This window comes from Neodiprion fabricii, chromosome 1 (assembly GCF_021155785.1).
Source record: "Neodiprion fabricii isolate iyNeoFabr1 chromosome 1, iyNeoFabr1.1, whole genome shotgun sequence".
In the NCBI taxonomy this organism is placed as follows: domain Eukaryota; kingdom Metazoa; phylum Arthropoda; class Insecta; order Hymenoptera; family Diprionidae; genus Neodiprion; species Neodiprion fabricii.
Window position 1 is genome coordinate 1,019,823 of NC_060239.1, and position 20,422 is coordinate 1,040,244.

Here is a 20,422-nt window from a genome sequence, read left to right on the forward strand (position 1 = left end):
AATAGTAAATACACGGCTTGCGTTCCGAAATATGCTACGAATTACGAATAGGCAGAAAGTAATCCGTAGTAGTTCGCAGCATGAAAGGAATTCGCAGAGAGCTCGTCGGGTCAGAGAGATTTCTCTCGGGTTGAGTCTTTGGATTCGGCTCTCACGACTGCTCACGACCGTGGTGTGAGTAGCGAATGTTTACTCGTTTCCACGCTGGTTTCATAATGCCTCGCATTTTTTCGTATGAATTTGCCCCATGTCAAATCCCATGCATTTTTGTTAGGATAATTATAGGTTGAGATTAACAGCATGGATTACATGGATATTGCGAAAAATGAAGACGGCTTAGAACCGCAGGTGAGTTAAATCAGGAGGTTAAAATTCAGCGCTGATTATTCAATGTTAATTAGCCGAAAGTTAGGTTAGCTCAGATTTTCCGTAGGTTATGTTGTACCGACGTTTGCTCAACGCATTTTATACCCCCTGAGATATTGTCATTTAGGCAGATATTTGGAAACACAATGCTCTCCATATTTAACATCGAAAAACGCATATCATCCCCGGTAATTATTCTTCGTTTAGCTTCTAAGCCTGTGTGAATATCTGTGAAGCATTTCATCCACATTTACACTATTACTTAATACTTAAAACTAATAGCAAATAAATTTTTACAGGATGCAAATCACAGGGTGGAAAAGCTCAAGGAAGCACACCTTTTGTTAAAGAAAAAACTCAGCTTATCCCAGTGAGTTTCGCTACTGAATATAGCTGCTATAGATTTATAAATCTGTTGAGAGGTATAAATTAAATTTTTCTCATCTGTTGCAGCGAATTAATAAAGCAATATAATGACAAATTAAAGGAATGTCAAGAAGTCAATACTGAATTGGAAGTAACCAAGCATAATGCAGAAACAATAACACAAAAGCATAGTTCAAGCTTGATTAAAATCACGCAATTATCACAAGTGAGTACCGAAAGTTTCAATGATCTCCTACAAAATAGTTCGGAATTCCATTCAAATTATCATTCCATGCACAAACTCAACATTGATGAAGAGACTGTTTTTATTTCTAGGAAAATGATGAGTACCGCCAAAAGATTGAGAATTTTTCAAAGACGATATCGGATCAGGAAATCAAAATTGCAGCAGATCGACAGCATGTACAACAGCTTATGTGCAAAATGCAGGAGTCGGAGCAGATGCACTTATCGGAATCTAAAAAAGTGAATCACTGGAAAGGTACGACATATGCTGTGTCCACATTTTTTGAGTTTACTGCTGTTTCACTTATGTTTCCTGAAACACGAAGTTTCTATCATTTTTATTTTTTTTTATTTTAGAGAAAGCAAAGATGTTAGAAAACCAGTTGAAGGAAGTCAAAAAGTTACACGAAGTTCAAATTAAAGAAAAGGAAACGCAAATCGACGTTCTAAAAACTGCTGGCACTGTGAAAAATCAAACTAAAAAGGGTATGTATGCTTAAGAAACCAGCGTCTTGTTTTACTCGTCATCAATATTGCCATCACAAATAATTACTCAATATTCTGCTTACAGAAACCAAGATCACACACGAGAAATCTACGTGTATCGGTAATGAACTTGAACCAGTCATATTGAGACCGAAAATGGTGGACAAATGCGTATTGACGAACGATTTTTACAGCATAAAAGATGATCCGTACCCTCTATTTTGTACAAAATGTGAAGTAAAATTGGACCCTGCTCCATTGGACCAGATACTCGACAAGATGTCAACCTGTCCTGATCTCATCACAGAAGTTACATCCCCCCCTAGAAAACCTAGTAAGCACATTTGTTACTTATTTTTTATGTGGATTGAGGATCGTTTCAGCAATGAACCTATAATTTCAGTGATCACCAGACCGCACACAAACCCTCAAGATTCAGTACAAAGGGAATTGATACAGCCTGAAGCCATAAGTGACAATGTATGCACTCTAAGTCAAAATTTGGAACATACAGAGAAGATTTCTGACATATCAAAGTCCGATTTCAAGCGATTGGAGCATAAAATTTGCCTGCTTGAACGGGAGCTGCAAAAAACGAGAAAGAAAGATATGCGAATCAGAAATCAATGTTCCAGTTGCCAGCATCTCAAAAACTGTTACGTAGCGCCACCCTATCATAATATATTTCAATCTGGAGCTATGATGCAAACTCAAGCTGAATTTCTAGAATTTAAAAATTGGCAACAAGGTTTGATAAATCGGAAGAGAAGGTGCCCAATTAATAGCCAAAAATCTGGTAGGCGTCGAAAAAAGTGGATGAGAAAACAAAAATTGCAAGACGGTACATCAGAATGGCACATTGATCCTATTCCAGTAAGAGAACCTATAGATTTCAATCATGGCAATATGCTTAGAACGCATTCTGAGACATCGAACGACCAATTAAGAGCCAAATCACCTCTGTTGAACTGTCAAGAGACGAAGATTAAGTCATCGAAGCGCCACAAGAAAAGAACTAAGGAACTATTGAACTTATTTTCTACGAGCTCATGTGCCACGTCACCAAGTCATTCAGATCTTGATTCAGATGTATTCATGGATGAAGAACTTTGCGACAAAAAGCAAATGGACTCGCCGGAATCTGATTTGTCCATGGATCGAGAAATAGTTAGAAATTCTGATAGAACGTCCGAACATTTACTTACAAGTGAACCGGTAGAATGTATTTCTAATGAACAAATTAAAAGTGTGAAGAAATCACAGCGAAAGTCGACAAAACTTTCGTTAGTGAGAAAAATGAGGAATTTAAAAAAGATCTGCAGTGACACAAAGCCTCCAATAAAGAATGTTGTATCTGTAAGCAACAAAAAACCACATTTAGTCCATACTCAAGTGACTGTACAGAATTCAAATATCAATAACGAACGTGGAAATGATGTTGGTTCAACTCATTTAGTTGAAAATAAAGCAAGTTTGAATGTCAACAATGATTACAGCCATGCGAAGAAACATAGAATAGCGCATACCACTCGCAAACCAGGAAACAGATCTCTCTATGGTGTGATTTCCAATTCATCAGGATTACCAAAGATTATAGAATCAGAAAAATCTTCGTTCGAAGATAAGTCTGTCAACAATAATACATTGGATAATTCTGAGGGTGAAAATGCTGCAGCAGTTGAAGTATCCAATGGCTGTATAGGTAATACAGAAAGGACCAGTTACAAGAGAGATTTCAATTCCTTAGCTGGGTACGAAGGTGAAAATAGATCAAATGATATCAGTGATACTGAATTCCCTTCATTGGCAACTAAACCGAGTGTCACATGCAGAAATGGCAACACTGACAAAATTAGGTCCAATGATCGGACAGATATGAAGGAATCTGTTGTGAATAAAACTTCAGTTAACAAGGATGTGATTTCTCGTCAACCATCTATTGTTATACCCAGAATGTATTTTGACGTTGCCGGTGTTGTAAATTCCTCCAGTGGTATGCAATGCTCAGAGAGTATCGAGACAAGAAAAGACTCACCTGTACCTAATTCTGATGAAGTTAGCAAAATCGATACACCGCTAAGAATCTTAAGATCTAAAACCAAAGTCAAAAGGTCTAATAGTACAATATCGTCAAGCACCGAGCCTACACAAACTACTGAAGATGCAGTTAACCGAAATCCCACACCTAATAAGCCTAAGAGAATATCACAGTTAACAAACGTGGAACTTGCATCCCACAGTGATGTTATTCATTCACCAGAGTCTCTTGATAATGATGGTGTGTTAGAGGTAGAATTAGATGTTCATGATACTTCTATTTCGGTCGAATCTGATGAATGTGAAGACTCGAAGAACAAATCATTCAACAATGAGAACGCTGTTCCCATATTGGCGAAGCGACCATATAAAAAGAGAAGAAGAGTTGATTTGTCAACTCCTAGTCCCATCAGAGAGTTAAGATCAAGGAGTATATTGTTGAGCCCTTCAAAAAATTCATTAAAACATGACGGTGAGGAAACGAATAACGAGATTGCATCAAATGCCACAGAGTTAGAGTTAGCAAAGTGTAATGTCAATATGCAATGCAACAAAAGCTTTGGTCCAATATCATTGCTCGAGCAATATTTAACGGAACAAAAGTCCAGTACATGCAAGAAATTCAATAAAAAGCTACAGCAAAGAAAGGGTAAGTTCATACTCGTAATGCTAAAAACGAAAGTTGTCCACTGTCCACCCCTGTGGTTTTACGTTAAAAAAAAATTCTTTTCAGAAAATCTAGTCTTAAAGGAATTGTCTGAATTAGTTGTAAACGAGGAATGGACAAAAATCGCACTTTCAAATGCGACTGAAAGGCTTTCACACTTCAAAAAACATACATTAGCAAAGTGAGTTCGCATTTTCACTCTCCTTGACAAATTTCTATGCAGGTATTATCAGACTATATGCACGTATTTAACCACTTCTTGCAGGTGTACAGTTGACTTCTTGTGCACAAAAGCAATGGAACATGAGTTGTTGGATCGTACTTATACACCTCCAGCTCCGATATTGTCAAAAACACAACAGCGAATTATCACTATGCTGATTGTCCTAAATCGAACGATACCTGACCTAATCACACTTGTTCAAACTGGGATTGAGTATAAGCTTTTCCGGCTGGGTTTCGCACCTGAGGTCGATTATTGCACAAATTATATTAATGACAACAACATGCTAGACAACTTTGCACTATTCTCTGAAAATCATTTATAAAGAAAATAAGATTATTAACAAGTTTCCAAAAATATCTGATTCTGTAAAATAACAGAGTTCCAAATAAATCAAAGAAATTCAGAGAAGAATTTGTACAAATTTCAGGTAGAAGTTGTCGAAGAACTAGTACGCGTATTCACTGCATTGGCTCGAATACAGAAAGACAGGGAAAAAATTAGAATTCTATGCTGCGATGCTATATATTGCCTTGGGATGAAGGCAATCCCTCTCGTGTACACCGTTCTTATTAGTTGGCCTGAAGTATTACCCATGGCTGGAACAAGCAATGGTAGGAGTTTTACTTATTTACTCATGCGACGAACTCCCAGATCTTTTTCAATCACCCAAAAGAAGAATAGAATATATCCTATTTAATTATTATGGATACCGTTTCCAGATCCACTGCTTCTGTGCCTAACTCAGGCGATAGTTATGCAGACCGGCGATACATCATTCCCCAAGTTCTTACCCCTGAAAAAGCTTCTTTCCGGCTATTATAAGTACACGTCTGACGACCCTTTCTATACAAAATTAACGCAGAATTTTATGACTGCTTTAAAAGGTAGATATGGTGAACGTTTAATACATTATATAATTCAAAATAATAATACCTACTACACTCTGTAATACATGTAGTACAATTATTGTGGTTTGAATATTTCGATTTCAGATAAACGTCAAAACGGTTTGGATACAGCAATAATACTTCTTGCTAAAAAGAAAGGTGCAATTTGGGCTTATAAGAATATTATTCAGGGTGGCTTGTTGCAGATGATCATTGAAAGGGTTCATCCGTCTATATACGATGCCTTTTGTCTCCTAGGTTTGTATCGTTTGACGTTATGATAGCTTTACGTCTAAGACGATAAAAACATCAGAAAATGTGTTTCAGGTTACATAATGCGATCATTTTCGGTAAATGACAAGGAAGGTTTCGTGAAAAACATCCTTGAACAGCTGTGTGCGCTCATGGTATCTGGAGAAGGTAAATTTGTTTGACAATTATCTGTATTCAAGTTTGTACCTGATGATACTTGAACAGAAAATCTGATATTATGGAAAAATTGTTTACAGGTTCGATGCAACAGCAAGAAGGTGTTGCAACAGCACTGATAAGCTTAAATCGACACAAATTAGATGTCGTGGCAAAGACTCTTTTAAATTGGAAACCTTGCGAGCCGATTTCGGAACCAACGACTCAACTGCTGACTAACTTGTTCCGTATACACCAAACAAAGTGGTGGCTTAAATTTATCCGAAAGAACTCTATAACATTATCTATCGATGCAAAGATGTGATCCAAACCAGGTTTGCCATATATATTATTGCAGTTTATTTCAGATGTTTACGATGATTTACTTTCATTTACTCAATACCTGATTCACACATTTCCTCTGAGTATTAAGGTTCAGAGTTTCTGATCAGTATACCAAACAGGGGCTTTAGTAATGGTTATAATCGCATCACCTAATCAATAAACTCCCTAAAGCAACACGACATGAAGATAATTTTAATTTTTATTTATTTATACTTTGGATGCAAGGTAATTAAAATTAAAATTACGTGGGTAATTTGAAATTTTAATAACTCAGTGGTTGAATGATTACATAACATTTGCTCAGTTTTTACTCTTTGCTTGTAGATCTTGAACTACAACGAAAACGTTCATGTAATATAGCTGTAATACTTACAGGCAATATCGTAAGTACAATAAATTTCAATTCAACATTTTTATATTATTGCTACTTTATAATTCTCATTTTTCTGTCATATTATTCATGTAAATGTCAACAATGTTTTCAAGTATACTTTGTAAAATGTAGTTTCAAACGATACAATATATCATACATACGTTTTCGACATGAGAAAACCGTGTATCGACCGTCATATTGTCATATATCTTCAAATAAGTGATAAAAGTATGGTACTTTTCATGATATATGATACGGAACGCAAATAACGAAAAAATTGATTAGATTGATCGAGGATCGGAAGGTTGCTTGACCTAGATCCTGTATCTGTAGTAACATCAGCAGGTTACTGACCGATTACCTAGATCCTGTATCTCTAATAACATGGGCTGACGAGTACGTGGTAACAAGTAGAGATGAAGCAATTCCGATAAGACGGGGTACGACATAAAAAAAAATCGGCTCGCTACGACGTTCAATGAGTATGCAAAAGATTCTAGTCATTCGCATATACAAGACTAATCATCTTTCAATATAGGGTAGAGTTCGCGACGTCGCAGCAGGAGAAGAAACGGAAAAAAAAACATGATTATTAATTGGATATTACGTGTATATATGCATAGTACCAGTCAAGAGTAATAAAACTAAAAATTGTGGTAAATAAATTAAATTCAATTATTTTTTATGCTACTAAACATTTGGGAAACAAGATTACAAGTTCTCTTTCTTTTTCGTTCATTTTTTTTTTTTTTTTTTTTTTTTTTTTTTCACTTTTAATAATAATATTTTAACATATATTCGTAAGCTTCCATACGCAGAGCACACTGGTACATGTATATTTTTTTACAAAAATAATTAACAATGTTTTTTTACAACATTGTCGATTAATGATTTTTCATTTTTTACTTTTTCTTTCTTTCTAGCTAATAAGGTTAGCAGCTTCCTTTGGATTTAGTTATTTATTTATTACTATTTATTAGTTTCAATGACGATTGCGTCACTTTGGTACATATACAACTGACAGCTTTAACCACAAGTATGTAAGGTGTAACGATGTATATTTTGCAAACTTTAATGAAATAAACAACAGTAGAACGAAGAAAAACCACACCCCTCTGCACAATCAATTTTACCTACCGGGCAACGAAGAATTAACAAATTGTAATATTGGTATTTTTGTAACCGATTTTACACGGCAGAAAATATATTAAATTTTTTCATCATTATTATTCCAAAATTAATCAGCAAAAAAATCTAGATTGTACAACAGCGGGGCGTGGTGTGATTATTAGAAACAAAAAGATACATATGGTGCTGTCTGATGTATTCAAATGCCACCACTGTCTTCACGTGTTATTAAATATATTAGATCACGTTACAGGTTCGTTAATAACTCTACTACGATTTTGGTACTGTATTATAAGTCGAGAATATCGTCATTACCGATCTACATACGTAGTTTAGTTTTATTACGTTCTTTTTTTTCTCGCAGTCGACTGAGTTAGACAAAAGTTAGGAAAAAAGAGTAGAAAAACAAAGGCCACTGCCGGCTCTGCACGTCACACGCTTCATTCAATTTCTCCCATCACGCATTCGCTCACGTATATCATCAATCGCACCGCATAACATGTTGCAACATGTCCTTATAAAAAGTTATTACAATTATTATACTATTATTAATAATAATAATAAATTAGGAACCAAGTACAATATAATAAAGAATAATGAAAAGTTAAATAAGAATACAATATTTACGTTTACCTATTACTATTTATAAATTTTACTTTACTTTTATTTTTACTTTCTTCAACTCCTTTATCGTATGATTCTCTTTATACAGGGGAAAAAAAATATTCCGAGGCTACGCGATTTGTGTTTGTATTTTTTCTTTTAATTTTTTCTACGACCTCTTTCTCTGTTATATCAACGAGTTAGGTCTAATTTAAATACTGGGGGAAAATAATTGATTGCAATTATTACAAAGTAATAATTGTCACTTAAATTATTTATATACTTATATATAAATATAAATATATAAATAGATTTATATGTATAGATACGCAAATAGAAGGGGAGGAAAACAGAACAGATTTAAAAAAACATGGAAAAAAAAATTTGAAAAAAACACAAAGGAAAAGAAAGAGAAGTAAATATCTGTTCCTGAAGTATTATCTACAAATATACAAATCATCAATTGGATATTTCATGTTATTATGTTAATCCTATGAAATAATTATATACGTTACAGGCTAAATTAAATTAGCGTTTTATTTATATATAATAATAATAATAATGATGATGATGATGATGATGATAATAATAATAATATATTTCGTAATACGAAACAACAATAGATTGGTGTTCTGCAAGGGAATCACTTTTTTGTAATTGATTTAATATAATAGCAATAATAACAGACTCGACATTTTGTTCGTTTCGCGTGTACATATGTAATATAAGTTAGGCACGTGGGCAGCCCTAAAGATAATTTACTATTTACAAAAGAGGCCCGCCTCACTCGCGTTTACTACGCTTTCAATTATAAAGTGAATTTTGTATTATAGAAATTCATACTTGTGGCTGCTACAAGTAAAAATTCATAACCATAGGCACCGACCATAATTATAATTTAAAAATTATAAAAATTAATCCGTATTCGGGAGCGGAACGACACAGAAAAATTGTAATAAAAAATAAATATGAATGAATGAGCGAATGAAACTGAACTTTAATTATTATAAACATTTTTGACCTATTTTATTTGTACCGTTAAAAAATATTTAAATTCTGAACTGATCGTTTTTGCTTGTAGTAGTTTATCTCTTTCTCTCTCTCTCTCTCTCGCTCTCTCTCTCGCTCTCTCGCTCTCTCTCTCGCTCTCTCTCTCGACGGTGATGTTATGACGAACAAAGTGAAAAAAATAAAGAATAAATACACGAATTGTTGGCAATAAATTAACAGTTAGATTTTTTTAAATAGTTCTCTTATCCGTTTTTCACACTTCATTTCACACACAATAATCTTTCTTTACCGGATCGATCTAAAATATCATGTAATAAAAAAAAAAAAACGAAGATACATTAAAAGGAAATGATCGAACAGTGAACAAAAGCTTCGGTCCCGAACCGAGCCCTGATAATACATAATTACGATTACGAAGTGGTGCCGTTTCTATCCGGTGTTGAAATTGCGTAATTTTCTTCATTTTACGACATAAACTGCACGTTCGGAATGTTTCGACGATTAATTATTGGTAGATTATCTATCAGTTAGGATTCCCGGGGGGGACGGGCATCGAGGCGTCGTCCGTTTGATTAACAAACCATACTGAATATCGAGTGTGTATATGTATATAAGCGCGTGCTAAGCACAAGGCATCTTTTTTTACTGTTTTATGGAACTGAAATGAATTCCTTTCATTTTCTCTAACCAGCCTACTTAATATAACTAAATTTTCTTATAATTCCATCAATATTGGTTAGTATTTTTATTTTTTTAAATTTTATTAGTGAATATATACATATATAAATAAATATATATGTATATATGTATATTTATATATATATCTATGTATATATGTATAGAGTTTTTTGATCAATCAGTGTCTTGTTGCTATCTTCACTGTGTACACATCACTTTTTTTTTTTTTTTTTTTTGTTCCGGACTAACACTCTCGATACAGAAATAGAAAAAAAGAAACCTCTGCGCGCTTCGATATAATTATTATAATTAACAATTATTTGGTCACTGATTAGAGCATGCGCGCGTATGTTTATTGTTTTGGTCGTCCGCTGATTGCATAACGAAGGGACAGTCTATGTTCTGATCTGTAAAAGTCAGCAACGTAGAGATGCGGAGGAAACGAACACGAGAAGTGAGTGTTGCAGCAGTCGTAGCACTTTTTGGTTTTCTTCACAGAGTTTATCGTAAGGCAGCTTTATAACTAAGCGCCGGAAGAAACTTTTCAGTTTTTCTTTTTAAATTTCCCTTACTGATTGTTTGACCGTTTCCCTTCGCTTATCGAGGCCATTCTCGTCGATTCGGTTGAACAGTAATTCCATTCCGGCATTTTAGTTTGTTCTATGGAAGGACTCCCGTTCTGAAAAATAAGAAATTCGGGTTAGAGTCGTTACCACGCTAACCAAATCTGTTAAGGAGATTTCAAATATGCCTCTATAATTGAAAAATGAAAACACCGTGATTCAGGTTGTCTCTTACAATGTGATTGGAATTTTTCGCCATGAAAATCCTGAGCGATCGACCATGGTTACTGAAAGGCCTGAGCTCCGGATCCCGACCCGGTCCGTCGACGGTGTCCACACAGTTACTGCTGAGGAGGATAAAGACACATTGGTGAACATATAGTTATCGGATATCACAAATCAAACGATACTTTTCTTTTTCAATGGTAAAATATACGGACATATTAATTAATAATAAATAAAAAAAAATAACTCACCTGGTGCGCAGCTCTTTTTGTTTACGTTTACAGTGGATGTACGTAGCTATGCAAATAATAACAACCAAAAATACTGCTATGGTGGCGCCTCCCGCTATGCTCGCAGTTTCCAACATCACACGTTGCCGCGAAGCTGGAAAGTTGAAAAAAAAAGAAAAGAGAAAATAAATAGAAAGAAAGTCAGCGTTGAGTAAATATTGTATATAACTTGGTCCGTTGAAATTCAGTTAATGTGTTAAATATTTATGCACAAAAACTCGACACAAGCGGTTTCGAGAATGAATCAGAAACCAATCTGTCAAGATACTTTTTTAGTTTTATCTTTTGCAGATCTTTCCTACGATACATTTAAAAGCGTACAGTATATACTCACGTAAATAGGAACCGTCCAGATCCTTGAACTCGCATCTTTCCCCGACATACCCGTTCGCACATCTGCAAAAAGTAAAGAACTATTTTCAAAAATTTTTTCTTTGCACAAATTAGAATCTACCTTGTAAATGTAACTGCAATGTTCATGGTTTTTTCCACAAATACTACAATTAACACAATTTTATTATTAAAACATTCACGTACTATGAGAATTTCTTTACGTGAATCACGATATCATTAACATATATGTACATATAGTACGTACGTATATTAGACTACATTCGTCAATTTATCTATTTTTTTTCCAACCGTCTTTACGGAGGAAAAACTTCTGCCATTTTTCTCTATCCCTTCCAACGTACAAAGGAAATATTACTTCGCTCGAGCGTAAGACGAAAAAATAAATGTCAAAACGAGAAACGTCAACGAAACTGCATGATCAGTGATGGTAGGTAGGTAGGTGGTTGGAATTCGTTGATCTCTTGTCTTTTATGTAAAAAATATTACATACTATACACGTATATGAATACAATTTACACAAACACACAGGTACAAGGAAAAGTATGAATGATTCAGTGGTTCGCACGTCTGGGAGGTCTTCTTCACCCCCTCGCTCTCTCCGTCTCTCTTCGTCCAATTCTCATCTTTATACCTACCTACATAGATAGACAGACACAACACGTAGAAACGAAACGTAAAACTCTGCTGCGTACGCGCGTTTAGGAATTTTTGGCAGACGTGTTACCTTGAAGAGGGTAAGGATTAACCGGCACAATAACGTCGTTCGCCGACCGTCTAAACTACGGTATAATTCCTGCATCTCTTTCTTTTCCTCGCATATACGTACGTATGTGTGTGTGTGTGTTCTTTCGAATGCCGCCGCCGCAGCAACCCGCCGCGTTTACGCGTAGTAACTGTAAGTATATAATAGATAGAGAGAGAACAGCCTACGATTCAAATTATTCCATTCCGGGATCCCACAGGTTCAGTCTAGGCTCCCGGGCCGCGGCATACCAGAATTTAGCCGTCAGTTGCGGACAATTCATCCCGGCCCGCGCCTTTCCTGCGGTATTCTTCAAACGTTCACCGAAAACCGACAAAACCCACCCTCTCACATACCTACGTGCGTAAAGGCGATTTACGATTTTTATCCCACTTGACCAAAAGGATAAAAGCAAAGAGCCCGGGGGCGGCGAGAGTGAATGGGGAAACAAAAATAACGTTCGCTTCCGAGAAAGAAAAATTTCACAAACTTGCATACCTACGGAAAACACAGTTTCAGTCACGTTTTCATTCATACAAGTTATTTACTTTCCTCGGAAATACCCGCAGATTTATCGATTTTCTTTATTTATTTTTCTTCTCACAGAAGTTTCAAAGCTTCCCTCGGACTCGAACCGATGATCTTTGTACGAGATCACAGGTTCTCATTCCCGTCTTGGCATAATATGCCCTGTAACGATTGCAAACGACCATTCTTTTACAGCCTGCGACAATATATATATATATATATATATATTTATTCATTCGCGAAAACCGCAAATCAGCATCGTTATGTGCACGTAAATAATTGTATATAACATATATATATATACACTTATGTACGTACAACGTACATAATACTGCGTATTGTATACAGCGGTGAAATGAATTGGTAATGAAAGGACCTCGAGCACGGAAACGCGGACCGTTTGCCGTTCAAGTTCGACGAAGACAGAGTGAGTTTCCCACGGTAATTACCCCAGCAGCGCTTTCCTGACCACCGTCAAAGACTCGCAGCAGAGCTATAAAGCTACGGGGGAAGGGTCTGACGGTTTTTCTCCTCCTTTGTCGTCACATGTATATATATATATATATATATATATATATATATATATATATTATATACCTATATATACCCCTAACGATATTACTCCTATTTTCTTCTTTCATCGTCGAATCGAAATTCAGCCAAAACTCGTATAAGCGTGTAAGATTATATGGTGTAATGCAATCCACTGCAGCATTGACGAGAAAAACGGATTTGTTTCTTTTCTTTCACACTTTTAACGTAAATTTGATAAATATATCTCAACCGGCACAGTTACCGTAATCTCATTACACTCTTACAGATATATATATATATATATATATATATATATATATATTTGCAGTAAATTATTGAGAAGCGAGAGCTGCTGCAACGCCGTGTATATGTAATACGCAATACTTACAAACAATTGTAGAGAACCGAATCGGCGATTTTAACGGTGAAACAAGTAGCTCCGTTCAGACAATACCATTGCGCGTAGTCATCCGGACACTTGTACATGTGGAATGTGATATTGGGTCGAGGCGTCGGCGTCGGTGGTCGTGGCTTTGGCGTAGACCGTGACGAGCATGCATCTGCACCAGGGAATCAGAGAAAAATACAAAACGCAGATTAGACACAGGGCATGAAAAAAAATAAAAAAACAAGGTGAAAAATTATTCTTACATCGTTATTACACGAAGCTGAAGTTCTACTGGCAGCAAGAGTCGGAAGCCGAACGTGCGAAACTTTTTGGAAATAGAAAAATGCAGTTCAGTTTTATCCTCGCAATTTGTATAAAAGTACGCGAGGGTTCTTCGAGGTATTTGAAAAAAAAACAATTTTCATTGCCTAATTCGAACGAACGTTGAGACGTTTCGGTTGCTAATTCTGTCTGCCAGCTTCAATCTCGTCATTGTTACACATTACACTCGTATTTCAGGGTAAACGTGATTAAATTCCACATACATATTATATACATAATTACATACTTATAGTTGTATAATAATGCGTGCGAAAACCATACGCTCGTGTACAAGCATATTAGTATATAAAAAAAAAAAGAAAGAGAACTGAATCTAGAATACGGATTACTACGATTCGTGTGTACAATAATATGTGTTTCGATGAAAAAAAATCCTCCGCAACGTACTCTATAATGATGGAATACTTTTACTACTGTGCCACAGCAGCAGCAGACCGGACTCTCAATGCACAGCACACTGACGGACTTTCACTAATTCATATCCAGTTTATGTGAGTATAATTTATATACATCCTTGTCCGGTTTGCGAATCGGTATAAAAAGAATTCCTGGACAGTTGTCAATACGTTTCCTTGTTTTTTGCAAAATTCTACCACAATCTACGCGTATATTATATATATATATATATATATATATATATATATATATATATATATATATATATATATATATATATATATATATATATATATATACTATAAAGCGATAGAAAATTGTATGGTAAAGGTACGAAGGATAGCCGGCTGCAGATATCTCGTACACCTGATGCATAATAGATATAAGCGCATTAAGCGATTGAAATATCGGGAATGAAAATTGAACCCGCGTTTATAATGGATCGCAATAACGCCATATAATATAACGATCAATTAAAGAAGACGGGATATAATAATACCCCGGCGCGATACAGCTGGTAAGGTATATAATGCGCGTGGCGCGTTCACGTTCGGGTCCGGTCGGTTCGTTTTAAGGTTCACCGTGACTAAATCGTGTAAGTAGGTAGGTAGGTACGTATTTAGAGGCGTGTAAGGATACGCAATACATGTACACACACGTAGGCCTATTACACGCGTATATAGTAACGTCAAAATACGTACGTCAATTAAGTTGGCTAACAAGTTTACCGCGGCAAAACTCACTTATCCCATTACCTGATCCCACAGAGAGCATACATACACCCACCCCACTCGCTCATCGGGCGCATCGTACAACGTATGTATGTACACCACCATCCGTAATAGACCTCCCCTGCCTGTACAATAATGAACAAGATGAAAAAAATAGAAGAAGGAGAGAATACGCGTGTAGAGGGGGGAGAAGGCACGATGCGGGGCTGAAAAATTGCAATGCGCGCGTGTATGTATGTATGCACGTGTGTGTGGTACAGACGTATCAAACGCATGTGGGCTTGCATGCACACGGCATCGTCGTCGTCGTCGTCGTCGTCGTCGTCGTGTTGCTGCATCGACGAAGTTCAACGTTTGTCAAATAAGTGCTTTAGAAACTTCCGAATGGTTCTAGTTTTGGTCAAACATAAAAGAGCTGGCGATATTCTATGCCTCGGGGGAGTGTCTGCCTGACTGGCTGCGTCGCGATGCCTCCTCTCTCTCTCTCTCTCTCTCTCTCTCTCTCTCTCTCTCTCTCTCTCTCTCTCTTCGTCCCTACCTACGCCTGCTTGTCTGCACGATCGTCCCTGCGCCGCGTGTTACCAGCGTATGGGTATTATAACTGTATGAATGAATGAAGGCTGCATGGAGCGGAGGAGGAGGGGGGGGGGGGAGGAGGAGGAGGAGGAGGAGGAGGAGGAGGAGGAGACTACGGGGAGGTCCTTGCGAGGAGCGGAGCACCATAGCTAGCTGCTGCTGCTGCTGCCGCTGCTGCTGTTGCAGTTACAGGAGTGCACAAAACCGCTGCACCGCATCTGCCCTCTGCTCCGACCCGGCCAAACGCCGCGGCTATCTGTCACCTGTTCAAATTTTCACAATCTGCTGTGCGTCTCGCGTACACATAAGCATATATATATACACCCATGTACATACACACGTATACTGGATGCAAAAGGTGTGCGCGTGTATGGGTGTACGTATTATAATGCGGATATGTTGTAATGAAACGAGGTCTGCGCGTACGTGACGACTCAGGCGAGATGACAAAATTCTTCGGCATTTTCCTTATTTCTGTTTCAGAGCTTCGGAACAAGATTCCTCGGTAAAAATCCCTACAAGTTTGCTCACCACGTTCGTTATTACACATATACGCGACGTATGCGGGTTATAACATTATACAAACGAAAGTTCGTTATTTTCTTTTCGTTTTTTGTTTCTTCTTACATACATTCTCGCCGAAAGTTTACGTCGATTTTCATTATATTTACATTTTATTCTTTACTTTCCACTTCTATCGCCACGTGTTTCAAAAAGCAAACATCGCCTGTGCAACAAATTTTCTCAAACAGCATCTAAGTATTAACCAACGATTACCTATACCGAAATTCCCGATTTTACAGGTAATAAAAAAATGAAAGTTAAAAATCAAATAAAAACAGAATAAATAGTAAAAAATTCGAAAAATTTTTGACGCGTTCTTACAACGATGTACATTGTACAATGTACGTACATCGTGTACGAAAAAGCACACGGATCTGTAAATTCGAGACGGTCAGGGTCAGACGTCGGCCGAGTGGCATGGAATGCCCCATGCGTGTGTACGTGCGTATGCATGTGTGCGCGTGTGTGCGTGTATATCCACACATATACCCATATTACACGAGCGTCGCGCCGTCGCGGCACGCAGAAATGCACAAGTCGCGACATCGCTGTGCAGATTCCGTCCTACGGGCTAATACGCGGTTATATTGCGGTACCCGACGCACATGCGTATAGGTATACCTACGTAGATGCGTTTCCCATGCCTGTGCCTAAACACACACTCACGCACGCACGCAAACAGAGACACGCGTATATACCTATTCAAACGCGTACACTTGCCGCGAGATACGGCCGACATACGCGTAGAAACTTGGGTTGCGCAAAGGAAAGTCAGTCAAGTAGCGGGCTTTGAAGCAACTCAACTTGCTTTTTTTTATTACTTCATTTTAAAATGTACATATACGTGGACGATACTCACACGATGACATTAGCGACGCGCGTGGGTTTAACGCACGTGTATCGTACAGAAGGCAAGCGGCGAAATTCGGCTAGACGATTCGTCGCATCGCACGCATATCGGCGACGCATTCCTAACCAACGACTCGCGGACGAGACGCCAGGTGATTGGCCTCGCCATTTCCGACCCGCTCTGTAGCGTGCGGATATATAGATATAGAGGGATGTTGTACCTACGTCGCGCGTATTTACGCGTTTACACACCGACGATACGTGTCAGGGTGGCTCATTTATTGACCTTTTTTTTCTTCAAGGTGCTACTCGAGAAATTTGTGACAAATAGTGAAAAATGATTGCAGCAATACCTGGAGGTGGTAGGAATATTTAACAATATTTTTTATTTATTTTTACGTGTACGCCTTACGGACTTGCACGTATATATTAGTTTATTCTTTCCGTATCGCGGTCCAATTAATCGTTCACCAATCAACGACAAACTGCGCCTAACAATTCCGCAGTTGGCTGCTCTCGTCTTTCATCCCAAAAGATTAATAGTATCGGAGAAATTTGGATAACAGTTTTTGCTACCGAAAGATGAGTATCGCATATCACCTTAATGTCCCAATTTAGTTTACAGTACTGATTTTTATGAACAATGATTAATTGGACCACGATACGAGAAAAATAAACTAATAAAAAGTCCGTAAGGCGTAGACATAAGAATAAATAAAAAGTATTACGATAATCGGTACCGACCTCGAAATATTTTTCTACCTCCTCCAGGTTTTACGACAATCCTTTTTTCAACCCTTGTCATAAATTTTTCGAGTAGCACTAACAAAAAAAAAAAAAAAAAAAAAAACAAAAGTTAAAACATGACTCACCCTAATACACGCGTACGTACATGTGAATCTGCGCGGTTTCACCTCGAGCGTGATAATCACGATGATAATGTTTATTATATTCGTCTAGCTTTGTTAAATCTAATCATGTACGATTATTTATTTCATATCGTTATCGTCGTTCGAAAAATGAAGAGAAAACGAAACTCGATCGTAGTTTCTTTTGTTTTGAATTAAATCAACTATCAACTGAGATCGATTTATGATTAAACAAGGGACAAAGATACATGTGACGTGTCAAAATTCGCCTGGCACTAGCACCCGTATTTTTTACCGAATGAAATCAACTCGTATGATTCTGCGGTACAGTGAAAAGACTCGGTATATAAGGTCTCGCGCAAAATTATCCATTTGATTTCGTCGTGACCTGACCGATCGTATAATCGCATCAGCTCGAACAGATTGAAGAAACTGAACGAACGCCGAAACGATGAATCGATCGTTTAACATTGCAACTCGGAGCATTGAAATAACAAAGAATAGATAAATATCTACGACGGGTGATATTAAGTGGCGGGGTTGAAGTTCCAAATTTGAAAAGCTCCGAAAGCGCCAAATTCCGAATGTTTTTACGGCAAAAGTTAAAGTAAAGAAATCAAACCTTGACGAAACGTCAAAGTTCCGAAAGTGCGAGCGTAAATATCTGACTCGGTGAAGATTTCACCATTTCCATCTTTCTTCGTTGTGAATTTTCGATATTTTTACGTTCGGAATCCTGGTCGTTCGGATTTTCAATTTTTCTAATATTTTGCACCCACTCGTCGAGTAAACTACGCTGTACGAGCATATTTAAATTTCCACAATTATACTCCCTCGAGACTTTACGCCTCGTAGCAATGCTCTACAGTAACTTGAATTTCGGCAACTTTTGAGCCGAATACGTAATTCGCGACAACTCGATTTCGTAAAAGATTTCAAACTCCGTCGCGACATCAATCAACGTGCACACATCGTATAGTAAAATGAAATTGAACCATGTACCTGCGATACCGAACAGCGAGTAGCTGACGATAAGTACGAAGGTAGCAACATAGGTTGGTATCCGACAGGTAACTCCTCTCGTCCTCGATGAAAAAGAGGCGTTGGTTTCGTTGCAGGCATCGCGGTCATCTCTGACGTCGTGCCTGGGTTTAAGGCTCGTAGAATTAGTAAGGGTGGTCGTCCTCGTGTTTCTCCCTCGCTCCGCATCCTCGCCCCTCGATCCTCGCTGCTCCTGGTGCACCAGGGTGCCGTTGCTGCCGCAGCAGGCTGCGCGCCTCTCTCCCTCCTCCTCCTCCTCCTCCTCCTCCTCATCGTCATCCCCCTCGTCCTCCTCCTCCTCCTCATCCTTCGCCACCTCCACCTCCACTTCGTTGCCGGCGGCGGGTGTTCCTCCCGATGTCTTCCGCACGTGCCGTCGCCTCCCTGTAACCAAATACGAGAGGTCTGATGCAGCAGTAGGCCACCACTTCGTCCGCAAAGCGTGTTTATAATTTTTTTCTTTTCCCAATTCATTTATTTATTTATTTATTTTTGTTGCCTCTGCCTGTTGAACCTCATCTTTTTCTCCTCTCCTTTCGTCTCATCTCGTCTCAATGCCGGCCGCACGCGGCGTCCGCATTGCCGACGAATGACGAAGAGAGCAAAAGGAGAGTAAAAAGAGAGTGAAAAAAGAAAGAGGAGCCGAACCACCGTACGCCGCTAATCTGTTTCACGCCCTGCCAATCTCTATATACGTTCGAGTACAACGACGCACCCACGTGTCGCGTGTCGCGTGTCGCGTGTCCCGCCTTGCATCCTATCCTGTAACACGACGGTGACACCCCGCGTGAATGAATGAGCCTTGCGAGCGAATAACGACGTAATAACGCGTGCGCTCTCCCCCCCCCCCCCCCCGACCGATACTCAATATATCGGAGGTGATCTACACCCCATTTCCTCAATTTCTCTTTTCATCCCAACGTTCTATCAACCTCGACGATCTCTTTGTCGTATGATTTTTCACCGCATCTGTATCCTGCGATACGTCGCCTAGTAATAGTTGGACTAAGGTTCGGTGGACAAGTTAGACAAACACATATCGCGCGTATGAGACGTACACTCTCTAAATACGAGCAACCTTTTATGCCCGACGGCGTTAACCCGTTTTGCGAATAACTGCAAGAACCTGTAGTTCGTTGATAAATATTATTCGTTGTAAAGTAAGCTTGCGGGTAACCTCTTAAATGTACGAGAAAATTATATTATTTTTAAGCGAATTTCGCAACGTCGCAACGAATTTTGAAAAAAAAATTTAATACTTCGCGTTTATCGCGACATCGACCATCCGTGTGTTACGTATACCGATGAAGAGATGACGACAATGAAGATGAACGCGCGTCACCTGCGGTGCGGTGTTACAATGCATGCGATACGTGCAGCGGTACATACGAAGCGAGTTTGAGCGAAAAAAGACCAAGTTACACCTACATTATGATGCGCACGCTCCGAAGCGATCCGCTGTACATAATATCACGCATCTGGGTTCACAGGTATATCACATACCGTACACACGCAGGGAGACCTTCTTCAACTTTGTAACCATTTTTACACCACAGATATAAAAACACACATAGTCTTATGTATATACTTTCTCGTACCATCT

The 20,422-nt window shown here is 38.1% G+C and overlaps 2 protein-coding genes across 9 annotated transcripts in view; one reads left to right on the forward strand and one right to left on the reverse strand.

The window, feature by feature from the left end:
• The first annotated feature begins 75 nt into the window (after window positions 1-75).
• On the forward strand, window positions 76-6,581 carry LOC124180505. The gene is made up of 14 exons (XM_046566117.1): window positions 76-348; window positions 666-736; window positions 820-958; window positions 1,069-1,234; window positions 1,336-1,464; window positions 1,550-1,798; window positions 1,868-4,150; window positions 4,235-4,349; window positions 4,434-4,638; window positions 4,822-5,005; window positions 5,114-5,278; window positions 5,387-5,539; window positions 5,609-5,701; window positions 5,791-6,581. Exons 1-14 carry the CDS (start codon window positions 301-303, stop codon window positions 6,012-6,014), a joined length of 4,224 nt encoding a protein of 1,407 aa, XP_046422073.1. The 5' UTR covers window positions 76-300; the 3' UTR covers window positions 6,015-6,581.
• A 1,318-nt stretch (window positions 6,582-7,899) lies between these two features.
• Window positions 7,900-20,422, reverse strand: part of LOC124185999 (pro-epidermal growth factor-like) — a 43,062-nt gene continuing 30,539 nt past the window's right edge. For 7 of the 8 annotated variants that reach the window (XM_046577301.1, XM_046577339.1, XM_046577329.1 and 4 more), the window contains exons 3-8: window positions 18,781-19,203; window positions 13,452-13,623; window positions 11,240-11,301; window positions 10,867-10,999; window positions 10,626-10,737; window positions 7,900-10,506 (exon numbers count right to left, since the gene is read on the reverse strand). In XM_046577301.1, the coding sequence (XP_046433257.1) occupies window positions 10,396-10,506; window positions 10,626-10,737; window positions 10,867-10,999; window positions 11,240-11,301; window positions 13,452-13,623; window positions 18,781-19,203 (1,013 nt within the window). In that variant the 3' untranslated portion in view covers window positions 7,900-10,395. The remainder of the gene's footprint in view (window positions 10,507-10,625; window positions 10,738-10,866; window positions 11,000-11,239; window positions 11,302-13,451; window positions 13,624-18,780; window positions 19,204-20,422) is intronic. The other variant, XM_046577310.1, reaches the window with a different exon arrangement.